We start from the raw sequence: 19,970 nt of genomic DNA, 5'->3' as shown, positions 1-19,970 counted from the left end.
TCTCTGTAATATACTACATGTCCTATTCTGTCACCCTGAACAAACTACATTTCGATCCTGACAGAAAACAGCCAAGCAAAGGTACCACTTCAGTCTGATTTCATCTCACAAGCAATTATCAAACACAAACAAAGCTGTCCAGTTCCCATGCTTTGGGTACCTTTCCTCACAGGAATACTTTTGCAAGGACATTCCATCCTCTGGCAGAGTTGTTTCAAATGAAAAAATGGCTTCTGGCCACCTCAAAGGTGCTGAAGTTTACTCTAGGTGGAGACCCCCATTTTCATGCACAGACACTCCCCAGGCGGGTTTTTAAATTTTCTAGATGCATTTTTGAAGAGATTTTACTCTCAAACACTACATAATAACTTCTGCTTATTTTTTCTACATCACAATTTTTATCCCATAACTAAGAGAAATATGATTTCTCCACATTAAACATTTGTCACATGAAAAGAGGATCAACTGCTACACACAGTTACTTACACTACTTTCATCATAACTAAAGAGCCCTTACAATGGGATAACACAACTTTTGTTGTTGTTTTGATTAAGCATTTATGTTGACCCTCCAGAAACACAAGCCAGAACCTGCAGTGTTTATTCCATACACTGGAGTGACAAACGTACTTACAGTCAGAAATGTTTCCAAATGAAGAGCTACACTTTTAATGCATTTATAAACATTCAGAAAGTCACTTTTAAAGGGCCTTGCCACCATTACACCCACAGGAGAGATACTTGTTAACACAGAACAAGAGCTTCATCTCAGGTACCTCAGAGTGTAATACCTGGATCCCTGGAAAAGAAACAGCTGCAGTGTAATACATGGAAAGGAAATTATGGAAACCAATGTGATGCCGAGTTACTAAGCATTATCAAATAAGTTCTCCTGCCAGCTATAGAAAAGAGCTTTAATCCATAGCTATAAAAATAAACAACCCAGCCCACAAAGATTAACAGTATTTCCTGCCTTTCTGCACTGGCTACAAAATATTTTGATTGCACTTCTGTCAGGATCTAATGGAAGTATAGAAAATGCTTGTCAGAATGAAATTTTAGAAATCTGATGTCGGTGTCATATTTCATACTTCCGTTTTCCCAAACTATGCTTATCAACTGGGGGGGAAAGGAGGGAAGAGAGTTATTTAGAAAAACAAAAAACACATCTCATCCCATTATAATTAGTCATTAAATACAAAAGCATGTCTAGCCATTAATTTTTTTTTTAATGTATGTTTTCTTGATTATTTTCATTCTGGAACACAAGGCATATTATTAACCAATGCACAATATTAAACAATGATTTAAATTCAACCATATTGCTTATTAAGTTCAGGGACAATTCCAGAGAACACTAAGTAGCACAGAAATTGAAGATCTTAAAAAACAGAAAATCACTAAATTTTAATTGAAATCTGTGCTGATTTAGCACAAAGCTGAAAGAAAGGTATACTTTCCTTTTTGCCCTTTTTTCCCTCCCAGTTCTCCCCAACAATCCAGTGCTGCTGTGTGATGCTGCAAAGAAAGGAAGCAGTGAAACAACAAATGTCCCCTCTCAACATGGGGCTCAACTCTTCCCCCACCTGAGTTTCACAGCTTGTGAATTCTTTGGCTCCATATCCATTTTTCTTGTTTACATAATTTTTGAATCAAGTCAGCATACTGGAAACATCCATGGTAGTGCTCCAGCAAGGACAGAGATCTTCCTGGCTCTAGGGACAGCAGTTACAGATACTGTGGAAGAGATGGGGGGGGGGGGGGTGCTTATCTCACTGTATTAAGGACTACTTACACAGGGACATCAGTTATGAAATTCTCCCATGGTAAAAAGCCTGACTTCTAAGCACATTTTTGTCTACTAATTCAATTTGCTGACATTAAAAGTTTAATTTTTCAGAACAAGTTAAATTTGTTTTATATTATTTTCTGCCTCTTTTTTGGAAATACAGTTTGACCAGAAAAGAAATAAATTTTAAAGCATAAGTTATTCCTAAAAATTTCCATAAAAACTGGGAGGAAAAGTAAATAATATCTCACTATGACAACATTCACAAAGCCTTGCTTTTCTAAGTGATACACTCTAATATCCATTCATCAACATAGTCAGTGCTTTTCTTACTTTTGCCCCACATATGTAAAGGCAGATTTGTTTCCACACACTTCAGCATTTGCCCCTATTAGTCTATTAAGAGGAGCTCCATAGCAATCAGGACACTTCTATATTTCCAGGAGATTACATGATCTCAAGAACTTCATATGTTCACTTATCTGGGTATTAATCTTATCAGTTGCTTTTCTTCCTGACTTAACATACAGAAAAGAGCAACATGTACATAATTTGCCTAATTTTATTCATTTCAGTGGACCACAAGCTTGATGATATCCCAATGCTTTATTTAAATAATAAAACATTTCAGTCAGGAAGACACACACAAGCCTCCTACAGTTACATTTAGGTAGTACTATAAGCAGTTTTACTAATAGCACAGAATCTGAGGCAACACTTGCAGTCCTAACAAGGACTTGCCCAACTCCTGAGAGACCAGGCAAAAAAGATCTGCTCCTCTTTTAAGACATTTACAATGGTATCAGTGAAAATACTAAGTTATCTATTTCTGAGCAGGAATTAACACTCTGAAACCTGTCTCCTTCCTTCCTGTGCAACATCACATGGTACCTGAAATGGGATCCACTGATCACTCAAAACAAGGCCATACCAGGGCCCAACTTCTCACCCAGGAGGGAAGGAAAGCTATTTTTCATGCTCTCCAATTAGGAAAAAGAACTGTGAATCTCAGTAACAACATCACAACAACTGAATGAGGCCCTAATCCGAACCTTAATTCAGGCTTTTCAGGGCTGTGTTGGATGAGAACCCAAAAAGTAGCCAACTCCAGCTTCCTACATTTTCAATTGTTTTTCCAGTTTAGAAGTGTGTGCGCGTTGTGGGAGTTTCTCCTAACCCCAAATTACAGCCTGGAGGTTAGGAAATATTTCCAAATTCATGCATGTCCTTTACATGCAAGCTAAGCTTAGTAAGGATAAGAATTTCATTGTATGACTGCCCACTATGATCAGCATAAGCTATACACACCACAAGAAATACCACAGTAGGAATTCATCAGTCATTAATACATTACATTTTACAGCCAATGGGGTAAAACACAGAACATGGGGTACACCTGGTCTCTGGATTATCTTACAGACCTTTAGCTTGTGTAAATTGTTCCACTGAAGTAACAGTAGCACTGTAATTTACACCAGATGAAGACCTATTCCAAGATCTGCCTCTTCCAAACAGAAATGTCAGGAGAGTAAGTCAAATGATCTGACTTGAAGGTACATTTTTTTCATGCATTAGTAACCTAAGTATGAAATTGCAATCAAGGGAAAAATATACTGCAAAATTATTTGGTGTTGAAAACCAACCCCAGAGAATCCACTGCAGATGTGACCTTGGTTCAGCACTGCTCAAACAAGCCTTTCAGAGACATCCTGGGTGGGACTTGGCTGCCAACACAGCGCCTTGAAACCCAGAAAACCCAGACTGGTGCTGAATTTTCTTTGGGGGATAAGGGGGTTGGGTTTTTAGTGTGGGGTTTGGGGTTGAGGTTTTTGAGACAATCAGGTCCAGAGACAGCTACTGTCCCATGGAAGCATCTTGCTCCAATCTCCCTGACTAATGTGTACTGAGGATCCCATTTGTATATCTCCATCTACCCAAGCATGGCAGTAGCCAACAATCCTGGGGTTTAGTGCCAAAAATAATGTTAGTATACTTTCTCTTAGCGAAGTCAGAACAGTCATCTAGAAAGAACCATGGAGACAGAACCAAGACCAAAATTAGATATCACACCAGCCTCTCCCTGAAATTAATAACCTACCATTAATGCCAAATTATAACATTATGTTGTCACAATTCAAGTATGGCCTTTGACAGAAGTTTAATTGCTGGAAAATTTCTATCAAGTGTCAGTGGCTAAGAATATAAGTTCTAAACAAATTCTAAAGAAACCAAGACAATCTTGCACTAACAGTTTAAGAACATGAAAGTTAAACCCAGTCTATTCCATTGTCCACTGGAGAAATGAATGAAAGCAGATCCCTCCATTAATTGGGTTTTTAATCATAGTTATGCTCGGATAAGATTTTGCGCTGGAAATCTGAGACTTGGAGACAGGGAAATGTCTGCAGCATGCATCAATGACCTTTTGCAACTGAGTTCTGGTATTGAAACAGGACTTTTCAAATGTCCCAGCATGATCAGTTCTAGGGGCTTGGTCCAGATCCAAAACTCTGGGCTTGTTTAATAAGGAGATTCCAGGCAGCCCACAGCTGACCCTGGGCAGCCACACTGGAGCTCCAGTTTGCTGACGTGGACGAGCTCTGTGCTGGGGACTGAGTAGGTCCAGATGCTCCTTCTCTCTTCAGAAAGGAAATTATAGTCTATAGAAGAGGAGCTTGGCACAGCCAGCTTTCTAAACTAGGAAATTTCATGATCTGTTGGAATATATTAAAATGTACATTTTTAACTCCAATAGAGACATAGCTTGTCTCTGGAACAAATGCTTGATAGGAGCAGAGGGCTAAGGGAATGCAAGGGGCTGGATGATTTCATTACCCCTAAGCTAAGGCAGTTGGCAAACATGGGTATGGTTTACTGCTGTTTTGCCTTTTTTATGAATTCTATGGATAATTGATGGCAAGTTGCCTGGAGCCTGGGATAGGCCTCCTTCGTGAAAGCTGAAGTAAATAAATGGTATCTTCCCCTTATTTCACTGGTTCTGTGTCAAATTCAGGAATTACAAAGATTGGCTTGGCATTTAAAAGTATCAGCCTAAAAGAAGGGAGCAGGCTCATCACATACAGCGGCAGCCTGGATGTCACCTCAGGATCAGCTCCTGAGTCTCAGCACTGAATCAGGCCCAACCTCTTCTAGTGAAAGGTAGAAATTTCCAAGCAATTTTCCAAAGAACATTGTTTATCAAACTCTGAATTTGCACTACATACTGCAGACCAGAGGAAAAACAAAACATGTGAAACAATAAAAACCATGTGAACAAATAAAACCTGGGAGCTGCATGATAAAAATAATTTAAAAAGTTTCACTCATTTTCTCAGCCAAAATTTTTCTTGTACAAATAAACCTGTGAATATCAGATTCAAATAAAGTGTTTATCATCTCAGTTATACACAAAATCTGCACAGGTGGCTCTCCTTCAAACTATTTCAGTGAATAGTATTTTCACTACATGCAAAATATCTAAGGTTAGTAGTTCATCGCCAAGCATATCAGAATCAAATTTCCACTTCACAGTCTCCTTGGTTGTGAAAATAAAACTTCACTGTTCAAAACATTAACTTGAAATTAACCACTTTTCTTACCTTCATGCTGATCTATAAAGGCAAACATGTTTATTTGGTTTTCCCAATGTACGAATCAACTTGGAATCATAATTAAGATCAGCAGTCAAGCGCTGGTTTTCTGTTTGTTTCACTAATGGGAATTGATACATATTAAAGAAACTAGTTCTCCTTTTTTACCCTCAAAGTAATTAATCTACAACAAAAACAAATTTGGAGTGAATATTCAGTGTTTCTTTCATGGCACAGAATTGAGGGAAGGCATAACTAACCACGCATTTCCCATAACTGCTATATAATTTCAACTTAACTGCACTGTGAGCTCTAAAAAGTCCTTCCATTAAGTAAATTTTCTGTGTGCACCTCATCACTGTGGCTGCCTGGATTTATGCAACTGAGAACAGTTTGAGGTCAATATGGAAAAAGGCCTCATTGATCATTGGCAAGCTGTCTCTGAAAAGAATACACTCTGAGGAGCACAGCACTAAAGACACAGAGACAGAAGAGGCAATTGGCAAGGTACAAAACCTATGACTGCTTTATTTAGAACATAATTACCCTTGAGACTCTCTCAAGGGCAATAGAATAAATCCCACGTGCACACATGGAAATAAACACTGAAAGTGCAGAATAGCCCTGATGCCAATCATTCACCTGGTTACAGAAGCATCTTCTTTCAAACAGGACAGCAAACAAAAATGTCTTAACAGTCTTTTGCAAAACATCCTCCTGCAACTGACCTACACAATTGAATATTCCTGCCATTTTAGTGTCAAGCCTGAGAGACCAGGAGAACTTATACTACACCTCACAAGTGTGCTACACAGGAGCCAGGCTATGCTTCACACAGGCTCCAGAACTGGCTTTACAAACATACTCCCTTTCAATCACACCTCAAAAGCACCTGATGTCCTGGTACCATCTTCCCTTATATTAACTTCTTATGAACATAGGTAACACCTTAAGCTGACTGGGAAACTTTCCTACACAACTGATTAATTTCAGGTAATTGCTGAACTATTCACATGTTCAGAAAATAGAGAATTCAAATGCCCAATGACTCAGAATATTCCTTAATCAGAAATGCAAAGTCAGTTTTGGATCAAAAAGAGCTGTAATATGCTTCAGTTTTTTCAGCTCTCTGTTCTGTTTTTATACTCTTATGTAGACTGCATAACATATAGACCAGCCTGTTCAAGGCATCATCAAATTTTTCCTTTTTATTAGAAAAGGAATATTCATGCCCTGACCAAACAGTCCACATTAGAGTCCATACTACTTCAATTTCTTTCTGTAGAAAGTTTCTCTGTGTAAACACTGTCTAAAGCCCTGGTGCAACACATGCCATGAGCTTTAGTCACATATGACGTGCCAGAAATTTCACAGGCTACAAAAACCTGCATTTTGCAAGCATGTCAGACTAGTCCTTGTAGAGCTCTGAGTGTGCTAACACAGGTACTGGAAAACTCATTATGCATTTAGTTGGACTAAAAGGAGAACATTACCCTTCAGGCACTTTGCATGAAAACAATGTCATTTCCAAAACCAGATTGGTCTGGTTGCAGCCTCCTACAAGTTTCCCACAGGATGGGAATTAAAAATAAAAAAAAAAAAAACAGCAACCAACAAGAAAAGTAGTGTAAGCTAGAACAGCAAAAAAGGCATTTTGAGGAAATACATTGTGTTCTTTAGTAGTACATCTATCATTAGGGATAATATTTAGATCTGCAATTTCTTGCAGCCTCAGATCTCCTACTGGGCTACAAAAATGTATAGCAGAGAATGGCACACGCCTACATCACCCTTAGGGTCAAGGGCTATGCTTAGTTCATTAAGACTTGAAAGAAACATTTTAGATGCCTGAAGATATTGTGCTGCATTGCACAAAAATATAATTGCTGTAACTGCCTCTGTAATAACCTACAAGTTACACAGATGTTTTTTCTTTTTCATATCTGTATTCCTAAAACATTGTCATTCTATTCCTAATCAAACTGAAGATAAGCTTTTCAGTGTGACAGAGACTACTGTCAGCCAGAACCATCTGCAATTTTTTTTTTTATTAAACTTGCCTTAGCCAGTCTTGCCTTACATCATTTGTTGATGCCTTCTCAGAGCAAGGCATGCAGTACAAGAAGCATTATTTTAACAGGACACAGAAAGGGAAAGAGAAGCTTCTTCTGCATTAGCTCTGAAATCCCTTGTCAAATCTTCATCTTCCTTATGCTAAATAACTCCAGGAGGAAGGAAAAAAAAAAAACCAACGATGCCCATCCCCCCAAAAATCTAACAAACTTATACCATCCTGTGAAAAAAATCTTGCCTTGTGCCTCCTGAGACAAACACAAAGAACCAGGCCAAAGCAAGATCTAGCTTCAAACTTCATAGTTTGTTAGATATCAAAAGGGGTCATAAAACTTAGCTATTTGTCTTGCCTGATTCTGACAAAATGTCCTAAAGCTCACTCTGCCATTTCAATATATAGTTATAATTCAAGACAAAAGCAAAAGCCAGAGGATCAGTGTGCTGGTATTTACATCTCATTGTGAGCTGCATTCCATTGTATAAACAAGTTACTTAGAATTTTCTAAGTCATGCAGACTGCAAGGAGGAATTTCAGTCTCTCAGCCTCCGGAAGGGAGGAGATTTAAGGGGAAATAAATAAATAAAGAAATAAAAAGAAAGAGAGAGAGAAAGTACATGCATACAAAAATAAGACTTATTTAGCCATCTCATGAGGAAATAAAATCCATTTTGGGGCAAAAAAATAATTCTGATTTTTTTATTTTGGTGACTGGAAGCATAAGGTGGCAGTTGTGGCAAACTAAAAACTAACTTTAGTAGAAGCATATCCTTTTGCTAAAGCAGCCCCAGATCTGTGCTTTCAAAGTAAACAGCTGAAAGTCAGAAGATGAACCACTCCATTAATCCTAGCCAGACTCAGATTTATATGATTATGCTGGGAGAAAACAGGCATCCATTAAAGCCAGACCTTTTTTTCTTGTGTGAGGGTGAAAACCAAAGGACAAACTGGGTAAAGGTCTTTAAACATGGGCTCAGCACACCCTATACATCTACTGTAATACCCTACAGTAAGTAGGCTGCACAGTGTCTCCCAGCTGTCTTCAAGAGCAAAGCCCGGGTGGCATCATTTGGTGAAGCTACACATTTCCAGGAACCATACTCCTGCCTCCTAAGACCACCCCAGCTAATTTGACTACTGGTGCATACTAAGTCTGGGTAACAATACCATTTAAGAGTGAATGCTTTCACTCCAACTCATATTTCAGCCCACAGACCAGATTTTGCTCAAAAACAGTGCTGTATTTCAGCTATATTTGCAGACTCCTTTTCAGAAGTTTGAACATTTAACCAATAGGGTAAGTAGACTTAAAAGAAAAAAAAAAAAAGCAGCCCAGGCAGAATGCCTTACTCCTTTTCTCAAGAGAACTCTACTTGGCAGGTAGTACCAATGATGTAACTTGGGCTTTGAATGCAGGGATGTGGATGCAGACATGAAGAGCAGCAGCAGAGTCATGATCTCTTCCCTGGTATTTTAAAATTGCATGCATGTCAGGAATTGCTCAGGTGTGATTCCAGCTCCAGTAAAAGAAAGGCAGGGTAGTGTCACACCAGAAAGTTTCCTCTCATGGCATTGAGTCAACACTCACTCACATTTATAGGACTCAGACTAAGCCACAGCTGTATCCTGTTAGAAAACAGGACCATAGGAGCATTCCCTTTCCAGGCAGAGTCACATTCCCTTCTGCTATCATCACTCCAGCCTAGGGGTCCCAAAGCATTCTTCCAGACAGAGCTAGAGATCAGGATGTTAGAAGCACCAAATGCCAAATCACTCTCCAGACTAACGCTGAAGTGCTGAAGTCTGTCCCAAACTTAAGCCTTTACTGAATCTCTTGTAGCTTCATGTAAAATTTACCAGGAGTTCATCTATTTTTTTAAGCGTTATTAGGCACACAGATTATCTTGAGAACCCCAAAAGCTTTAACTTCCATGTTCTTCTGTACATATATATCTGAGATTATGCAAGAATATGCCAGATTTGAGCATAAAGCAAACTCAAACCAAAACCACCGAGATTCCCTTGGTTTCCAGTGAAACCACAAATTGGGCTGTGCTTCTGTACTGATGTTTAGTGATGACAGGAAGCCAAATGACATGAGTTTGTGCAAATATGTCAGTAAAACTGATAAAAATTATTTAAGATAGCTATTCTATTTAAGATAATTCACCTCTGCATCATTTTACCTAATCAAATCTTACTTCAACTTAAAAGAACCTGAAACTTGTTGCTCTCTTTTAAAAGAAAAACTGTAATAAATAAATTTTTCATTCATTAAGGAGAAAAAAATAAAGGTATAAGTTGTCTCATTACAATAAATAGGACTATTCATGTGTCTCAAGTTAGGTTCTAAACTACTCTCCTGAAAGAGAGATTTAAATTACCAAATATTTACTTTCCATTTCCATTACATTCAAACACAAAAAAATAAACTGCCTGTAAAATAGATAAATTCCATACTGCAGAGGTTTCCTAGGAAACCAGGAAAGGCTCAAAGAAACAGACAACAGCTGGAGGAAAAAAAAAAGCCAACCCCAAGAACGAAGCGTTCCATACCCTCATTTTAAAAACCACAAGAATGATATCACTAACATTAAAGCAGCGCCTTTCACACTGGTTGGCCCTGGTACTCCTCCTAAGGGCAAACATGCACAGCCTAAAGAGATCAAGATTTAGCTCTTCTCTCCCCAACATCTCACCTTGCTCTCCTCTCCAAAACACAACAACAAACCAAACCAAGAACTGTGAGTGTTTTTGCTAAAATGTGGTAAGGCTGCAGTGTTGGTGTGTACACTAAAAAGGACAGCCAGTCCCAGAGAGGTGCCTACTGAAACCTTACAGCAAGCAGGTGATTCAGTAGCCAGAGATTTCTTTGCTGAGGAGCCAGATTCCACTTCTGAAACCAGCCAGCTATTCAACATGAAAATCCATGCCATTCCAGAAATGTATTATTAGCACAATGACTCAGTATGTATATTACAGTAGTACCCTAAGGCTACATTTGATATCAAGGATGCTTTGTGCTCTGCACTGCACAAATTCATAGGAAGGCTCTGCACTTTACAGTGAAAATATAAAATCAAAGTATGCTAAAGTTATTCAAGCTCACTGTCCAGGTTTAGATGGAATTTTCTATCATTACAGAAAAGGAAAAAAAAAAAAAGGTTAAAGAATAACTTGTCTAACCTCAGTCCTAATTTCTGAAGTAGGCTCCCAGCACTCTGCCAGGCACCACTATAATTCCAAGATTCAGTGTGGTGACAGCAGCCATACTGTCATGTTGGCTCTTCCTTCCCCACATGGCTCCATTTTCCATGTTCTGCTCTGCTTGTCACCAGGCTCAACGCCTCTGACATCAGGTTCTTCCCTGCCTTTGCTGCCGCCAATGCGTGTTCCAGTCCTTTCTGCCTCTTGCCAAAGCAAGCATTAAACATCTGGAAATCATCCTCCATTACTTTCACCAGCGAGGTGCATCTGCCTTGCACTGTAGTTCTTATACAGTGGAAAGACACCACACTCACATATGTAAAATTCCCTACAAAAATCTAACACACCATCTATTAAACCACTTTAATCTTTACCATGCAGTAAATTACAAACATGTTATTTTCTTTAGAGATGTAAGCATATATACTGGAGATCCTTACAGACCACAACACTCCTGATTCCAGAGAGTTCTAAAGTATAGTTATTTACTCTTAGGACTGTGTTCCCTTCCTAGCACGTGAAATCTTTTTAGTATTAGAAACCAACAGTTTTTCAATGCATGCATTATGTGTGCTGGTGTGAGAATTTTAAGGGTAAAAGAAGTCACTCCAATGGAAAATCAATACAGTGAAAAAGAGATAACATTTTTTGCCTTTGCACTTTTTCCACTATGAAGGAGTAGAAAATGCAGACTATTTCCACCCCTTTTCCACAGCCTGAAGTCACAACAGGACAATGACTCCTCAGCTGTATGGAGCTGAGGGCTCCTCAAGAGGTCCAAGCCCCATCACACTCCCAACCCCCCTCTGGAAATTCCTGCCTCTTGTTTCCCTTCCTCTTCTATTCTCAGAGCTTTATTCAGAAAGCTGAGGATTATTCAGAAGAATTTCAGGAAGCCTCCAGGAGCCTTTGAGAAGTGAAATAACCCAGCTACTCAATGGTATCTTTCCTACCAAGAGGCTCACCACTGATATAAGCAAGAAAGCCAAAAATAGATCATACTTGGTTTAAAAAACCTAAAACTTTATTGGTTTATTGATCATATCACTTGTCAACAATAATTATAATCTGGATGAACTAAATTCAGGGTAACTTGATTTTTCTGAAGTAGCATAGATGGCTAAAAGATGACTAAATAATCCTCAGTATTTGGAAAATGAGACACTCCAGCTGAAGGAAAAAACTCCTACTTTAAGGTAGACAGAAAATAAGTCATAAATAACTGTCATAGGATAGCAATCACTATGGCAATTCAGCACATTTTTATTAGATCTGAAGATTCGATAGAACCCTGAAAAGAAAGTATTTGTGAAAATATGAGTGTAAAACAGCTTCTGTTTGCTGCTTCTGATTTAATTTTTTCCTTAAATATTTTTTCTTGATCTACTGGGATGTTTCCTGACAGGAGACATGATATTTCAGACTAGAAAGTGATTTAATATCAATCAAGCTTGTCTATGATTTCTTGAAAGAGAGAGATCTGCATTTAACAAAATGCTCCCTCAGCATAACCTCTGAGTACCTATGATAATACAGCTGGCCTGAGACAGTTCTCCTCAAACAAGGGAGAGTTTCCTTCTGGCTTTTAGCTGTATTTTCACTATCATGTTAATGTGAAACAATAATCTTGGAGCAACTGGGCCAGGACAAACTCACAAACCGGCAGAAGGCAGGTTTAGAATAGATACTAGAAAGAAATTCTCTCCTGTGTGTTGGATGAAGCACTGGCACAGGTTGCTAAGAGAAGCTGTGGCTGCCCCATCCATGGAAGTGTCCTAGGCCAGGTTGGATGGGGCTTGGAGCAAGCTGGTGTAGTGGAAAGTGTCCCTGCCCATGGCAGGGGGTGAGACAGAATGGGCTTCAAGGCCCCTTCCAACCCGAACAGTTCAGTGATGACTCTTCCTTTTTCTCCCTCAATCTCTTCCTACACTACACTGCCATTATGCCCATAAGCCTGCCCTTCAGGTGGTCAGCTTGCTGAAGGACATTGGCAAGCACTTAATGACCAAAGAATACTTGGAGAAGATACTGTATTACTGTGTACCTTCTCTGCCAGACATCTCCTGCTCAGCAGGGAGCAGACCTCAGGGACACAGTTTACTCTTCTGTTCTTACTCTAAATGAGTTCATGTCCAAAGCTCTGAGTTCCTGCCAGCAGTATCAGAGTCGTTGTTTGTGTTTCTATTCAGCCACATTATCCAAAGAACAAGGGCACAAAGATTCAAATTAATTCTTTAGTCCTCCCATGCTACTGCTGCATAGTCCAAAGGCTATAAATGAAAAGTAGTGAAGACACAAACCACCATGAAAGCTTTTCAGTATGAAAACAACTTCATTATATCACTCTCTGCTCACACAGAGCTGCAAAAAAATGCAAATTCTCCAAAGCTCCAAACAAGTTTCAGCTGGCAGCAGCATGGCCAAGGAACAACCTTAGGACAGCTTTCCAAAGACAAGACCTACCTTCAGCAGCAGATACAAAGAGAATGCCGAGGGTCTGCATGAATAGAAGCTCCCTGAACAGGGAGCATCCCACCACTGGCCCTCTGACAATCATTCTTAGTCTTTGTGCTTATATAACACATGACCTTTCTGCAGCAAATGCGGATGGGATAGTGGAATAATGGAATTGTTTCTCACTGCAGAATAAAAGGCAGCACAGCAGGCTATGAAAAATGTATGTTGCTTACTAAGAAGAGATAATTGTAAGCAACAGTTTGGATATTTTAATTACCACAGCATCAAGGCTTTATCATCATTCAAAGCTTCCAGCACATTACTGTTTTCATAATTATAACTCAAATTATAAAATAACCATTTATATTAAAATAATTACTTTACTTCCTATAGTCAGTACCACTGGTTTATCCTTTCTTCTAGTTCAGGAACAGCACTAACTCTCCAAATTTCTCTAAATTTAAGCTAGGAAAAGCACAGAACCACAGAACAATCCATGACCAAAAAAAAAAGTATCTAGAGAAACAGTATTATTTGTACATACACAATGAACTGATTACATAAAAGACATAAATAATACATGATGCCACCCCCTGGGGTACCTCTGTTCCTCTAAGCATTACATGACTGTCATAGTTAAGAGCCATTTTTCTCCAGCTTGAAAGTACCTGGTTTCTCATTTTATACCATGGAAAGAAATACATTTGCTTCACTAAACTTGGAATTAATGCATCCTACTTTCCAGCTCAAATCATACCTGACCCTCTGCACATGACAGCCTCACCAGGGCATTCAAGGATGGTTGAACAAGGTGGGTCTGTTGCAGCTCAAGATTTCAGGCAGTGCGACAATCCTTCCTCGTGCTCTGAAAGTTCAAACTCCAAGAAGCCTTTGTCAAAAACTGAAATTCCAAGTTAATCTGATTAATTTATTCATTTTACATTAAAGGATACTTGGGTTTGCCTTATTGGTTGTATAGAGAATGGGGGGTTTGTCTACACAATAAACTGAAGTGCAAGTCCAGTCTCTCTTCCCTGACCCAAGTGAGAAATCCACTGGAATAACACTTTGATTTATGCTTTCTAAGAAGAATTTCTTAGAATATTATATCATCAGGACTTTACACACAAAAATGTGCAGGGTCACAATGACAAACATAAGTGAAACAGTGCACATATAAGGATAGATCACATGCCTCCAGCTGGAATTTCGACTATTTTTTATTAGTTTGTTATTTCTTGGCACTGAGTTTGCTGCTTTCCTCTGTATATGGAAAAATACTTGTATACAGGCCACGAACATCTGCTCAGTTTTTTTAAAGGATTATATTGTTGCATGAAGATCTGCCCTTGCAGTTCCTGCTTTCCTGCACATACACACAAGAATCTGTTTCTTTTCTGAAAAAACACCAAAAACCAAGTTAGGTGTCCAGCTGACCACTTTTAATTCTAACCATAGAAAGATCATAACTTACAGTTTACCTAGATAGTAAACACAGCTTCAACATCAGGAGTTGCTCCTAAGCAGGGTTTCCTAGGAGCATTTATCATCAGCCAAGGGATTTGGTAGGCTTTTTTTTTCTGATAACTTCTAAAGCATTAGCAAGTTAAAAAACATGTATTTTTAACCAACTTATATTTAACTGTTGTTAAACAGGACCAATCCTGCATGTTTTGCATGAACAAATCAAGCTGATAGAATATTATCACACTGAAACAAATTTCAAGGATGAAAAGACCTCACCAAGAAGTGAAGACTGAGCATGTTAAAACATGAGTCATGAAATGACCATTCTGTTTCTATGGCAATAATCCATATTTGTAAACATCAGGGGAAAAAAAATGCCTGCACTAACAAACACAGCATGCAATTATTCTTCAATCACAATGTATTTTCCAAAAAAACTACAAGTTAATCTAGACAGTTCAACATGACCCTCAATTTTATGTATTCCATAATTTTGAGCAAAGTTTTGCTCAGGCTGAACAGAAGGAATCCTCTCGAGGAGTCTTCTTGTAGAAATTTCTGTGCAGAATATCCTTCCCACACTTTTACAGTCAGGAAAGTCAACCCCAAATTTTCTAATTCAATGAGTGAGTCTCCACAGAATTATAGCTTTGTCTAAAAGATACTAGATTCCCATTTGCTGCTTGTTTAGAAATATATTAATTCCTATTTTTTAATTATTTACTGTGCCTAAATCCCCAAACACATATACCTATATGCAGGCTTTCTCATTAAGAAAGCTGAGGTACAGACATAAGAGAGCAGAGGTACAGTCATAATCTGGGGATCTGCGACTTTTGGGGGAAAAAAAGAATCAATACAACATAACCAGGGGATTATCATTTGCATTTACATACATAACCAGGCCCAGTCAGCATGGGTTTATGAAAAGCAGGTCTTGCTTGACCAACCTGATCTTTTATGACAAGGTGACCCACTTATAGGATGAGGAAAAGGCTGGGATGTTGTCTACCTGGAACTTTCTAAAGCTTTGGTCACTGTTTTCCATGGCCAGTTTCTCCTGGAGGAATTGGCTGCTCAGGGCTTGGATGGGTGCACTGTCCAATGGGTAAGAAACTGCCTGGATGGCCACGCCCTAAGATTGGTGGTGAATGGAGCTCAATCCAGTTGGTATCTGGTCAGCAGGGGTGTTCCCCAGAGCTCAGTGCAGGGCCCAGTCCTGTTCAACATCTTTGCCAATGATCTTCACCAGGGGATCACAGCAAGTTCACAGCCAGCACCAAGCTGAGCTGGAGTATCAATCTGCTGAAGCAGTGCTGTGCAAACAGTTGGATTCAATGATCTTAAGGGTCTTTTCCAACCTAAACAATAATTCTGTAAGTCTAAGTATTATCAGATCCTCACTAAAACTGGGACTATTGTAAAAACAGGGGTGCTTTTCCTCTTTCATATAGAATCATACAATATCATTCTCCTTAAGGCTGGACTCTTTACATAGATTACATAGATGAAAGACCCATAAAATCTAAAGAAGCATTCGGCACAAATACTCCATAATTCTCTTACTTTCTCATAGCTACAGAGCACTTTCACTTGTCATCTTATTCCCAACACTTGCCCCATTATGGGTACTGTGCTATGTAACAAGGTCTTATCTCCCTAAAGATAGTGACAAGATAATGGACACAGTTAACAGCCCCCATTCCAGCAGCTGAACTGTTTGTGTCTCCAAAGTCAGTCCAATCTCCTGTCTCCCTTGCATGGTTTCCAGACAAAATGAAAGACCTTGAGAATTCAAAAAAGGCAAAGAAGATCATTAATCTAAAGAAAAAAATGACGTTTTTTTCCTTCCTCACATTAACAAATTAGATATTTTTAAATCAATACCAGGGCTCACACTGATCTCAGCTGAAGGAGGGTTGACACCACAAGAAGCAGACAGGAAAATATAACTCAGACAAAGGTACATTGCAAAAACTGATAAGAACCAAAGGTAAGTATAGGATTGAAGAGAAATATGAGAAATGGTGGCAATAAACCACCACTGCCACACCCACAGGCAAATTGCACAGACAATTCTTCTTGAACAAGGTGATTCCCACAATTTCAAATCTGATTCAAGTGTACTGATTTTCCACTAAAGGTGTGTTTCTAATTTATTTTTAAAAAACTTTTATGCTCCCAAGGGGACAGGAAAGAACCCCAGAAGCACATCCTGCTTCTGCTAGCAGTTCCCTCTATGCCAAGCCCTAGGGAAAGAGGAAGGATTGTTCAGTTGTGTGGAAAACCCTGTATGAAAGGTTTAGAGCTTTCAGGTATTCAGCACTTTAACAGCATAAGCTCTCAGTCACCTCCTGGGCACTTTCTGATCCTGTTGCATTTCTGAGCTAGACTAAGTCTCTACAAAGAAATTAAAACCAGGATCTCCCAGTCCTTCTAGGATTTTGCAGCACTGATCTTATTGATAAATAACTTTTAAATAGGCACATTTAAACAGTCAGTCTCAAAATGAGCAATTTTGCTGTAATAGGTTTGGAAGTGTCTGGTTTTCACATTTTTACATGCATTTTAAGCATGTGCACCATGTAGCACTACCAGCCAAGTGCTCTTGAGCAGAACTGATCAATCTCCCAGGGTTTCAAGAGGAAAAAAAAATTAATAAAGAAACTGGCATTACTTAAAAGCACAGGAATGGTAAGTGACAAAAAGTTAAGCAGTATGTTTGGTAAGAAGTATTACAGTTCTTTCATTAAGGTTTTTTAACCGTATTATCTGCTTTATTATATTCAACTTATCTATCAATATCAATCACCCTTATGATAAATTCTGCAACATACTACCACAAAAGCTATTTCGTTCTGCCACTGTGTCTAAAGTTGACAAGCAGCATTCAACCCTTATTTTTTCTAGGATTGTCATGAAAAATGACTGATACAACACTGATTTACATCCTTTCTGAAAGCTGGATAGATTTTTCTAATCTATGCTTCCTGAAGTGCCTTTCTTGCTTTCCCCGACACCTCTAATATTTGTTTATCTGGTAGCACCTATATTCAAGTAGTACATAAGTGAATGAGAAATAAAGCAGCTCTACAGACAAAGTCACCTGCAGTAAAATACAATGTTGACTGATGGTAGTCCTCTACACAAATACCAGACCCAAGACAAACTAAGGGTAAAACCTGCCCACTCTTCAGCATTTGTAGGCTTCAGTCAGGAACTAAATGAAAGGTGAAATCCCTTTCTTATGCAATTAAACAAGACCAATGTGTAGAATGCAGGCTACTTCTACCTTCACTGCACCAACCCTCACACCACATTAAAATAGGCTTGGGTTTGGTTTTCTTTTAATATAATGAACATTGGAAAAGGGTCTGTATAGCTTTTGTCTAAAGCTATTAATTCTCAAACAGGAAGATGAGTAAGTGATGTAAGTGTAAACAGATGTCACTAATTTATTACAACATATTTTGCTCTCTGACTTACTACATACCTCTCAGTGGCCTCAGCCATCAGCACATTGGAAATACATCCCAGAACGTGTTGCTACAATACTGGCTTATCCCATAATTTCTATAATTCCAAAAATCTAGTAAATTTAATAACCCCACAGAAAACTCATGTAAATTTTGCCATTTTTTTAATAGGCAAAAAGCTATAACTTTTATTAAATGGATACCAAAAATAAAGTCAGTATTTTCATAAGTGTTTTGTTTGGTATTACATGTAACTGAAAAATGCATAATATATGCCTCCCTTTATGGCAAGTATATGAATTACACTCACAAGTTTATATAAAGTGCCCCCTCTATGGGACTTCTCACACAGCTGTGCCCGGGCAGGACAGTCTCATTTTGCTTTGTAGAACAAAAGTTTCAGAAATATTGCACTGGTTTATTCATCAGGCTTTGACTCCTCCTCACTTATGCAATCCAGTGTATCACCAGAGAAGTTCAGACACAAGAAAAATTAGACTCTTAAAAATACACGATAAAATAAGTGCAAACTGCATTGTAGGGTACATCCTACAATGTGCTGGAATGCCCTACAAAGGGACTTTGTAGGGTATAATTTGGAAAAGAAGCCAGTGTTACATATAAGAAGGCTAGGAAGTACGCTGCGGAGTACAACAGCTCCAGAGTGTCCCACCACCAGCCCGCTCACATTTCAGGAAATCAACACAGATCATGACATCCATCCCGACTGATGAAAGAGTACAGTCACTACGCCTTCTCCTGACCATCAGTGTCTCTCCCGCAGGCATTGAAATGGCACTAAACATGAACGGCTACTAAGCAGCCGCAGTCAGTGCAGGTCGGGCGGGGGAGGCTCGCAGCTCGCCAGCGCTCCTGCCCGTACGGAGCTCGCCCCGAGCCGCCGCTGCCCCGCGCCGCCAGCCCCCGGGGCGGAGGGGAGGCTCTGCGCCATCCTCGGCGTCAGGCAGCCCCTCCGCAAGAGCCAGGGGGAAAACGAGCCCGAGAAGAAAAGAAAGGAAAATGAAAAGAGAAGGAGGAGGGGGAGGGGTGAAAAAAAAGGGAGAATCCACGTTTTTGCATTTCTCTAAAACAAAGAATGTGAGAAAGCAGATGTAGTTCAGCACAAACGACTCCACCCTGCGAGGCTTCGGTGTTTACTCTCCCAGCTCGCTTGCCCAGCTGTCCACCAGCCGCGTCCCAAGCCCTTTCTTTTGTTGGGAACTTCCCAGCGGCCGCAGCCCCGCCGGGACGGGGGGCTCAGCCCGAGCGCCCCGCGGCAGCACTTGGCCTTTGACCGCCCCTCCCGCTCTGTGCCCGCAGCGAGCGCCGCCAAATCTCGGTCTTCCGCTCAAAAAGCCAAAGCGCAAACCCCTCTCTGCCCCCTTCTCAATATGTGAAAGCAAAAGTCTTACTCTCGTACCCCAGAGGTTTTCCGCTCCACTTATTAGCCAAATCACACAATAAACACACTGCATGCAAAGAGGGGGAGATTATGATAATTGTTTTAGAGGTAGAGAGAAACTCACCACCTTCATACTCTTCCACTTCTTGTGCTTTTATGGTTACAAATCGGCCTAATAAAGCAGCGAGGATGAAAAAAGTTCTCGTTTGTACCAAGACTGCCATCATGCCTAGATATTAGACATGTATCCTCCCTGGGCAGCAAAAAGTGCAGAATCGTAAGGTTATTTTAGCACCATGAAGCCAGCTGAGGAGTCGTTCTGCCTTTCCGCATCAGTTCCAGGACAAAGTCTGCGAGCCCTCTTTTCAGCACCAGCTCCGGCGCAGTCTGCAAACACTCCTTTCAGGGGATGCAGCTTTAAATAGGAAGAATGCTGCCTCCACTTTCTTCCTGCCCCTTTTCAGCTCGTTCAGGCTCCTAACCACCCACTCCCTGCCAAGCAACAGTCTGA

At 39.7% G+C, this 19,970-nt stretch overlaps 1 protein-coding gene across 1 annotated transcript in view; it reads right to left on the bottom strand.

The window, feature by feature from the left end:
- Positions 1–19,747, bottom strand: part of COL5A2 (collagen type V alpha 2 chain) — a 96,578-nt gene extending 76,831 nt beyond the window's left edge. The window contains exon 1 of the mRNA XM_084209016.1: positions 19,584–19,747. Coding sequence (XP_084065142.1) covers positions 19,584–19,686 — 103 coding nt within the window. The 5' untranslated portion in view covers positions 19,687–19,747. The remainder of the gene's footprint in view (positions 1–19,583) is intronic.
- Between the last annotated feature and the right edge of the window lie 223 nt (positions 19,748–19,970).

Source organism: Fringilla coelebs, assembly GCF_963513975.1.
Source record: "Fringilla coelebs genome assembly, chromosome: 7".
NCBI lineage: Eukaryota > Metazoa > Chordata > Aves > Passeriformes > Fringillidae > Fringilla > Fringilla coelebs.
Note: the sequence above shows the minus strand (reverse complement) of the source record. Positions and strands in the feature narration are given on the sequence as shown.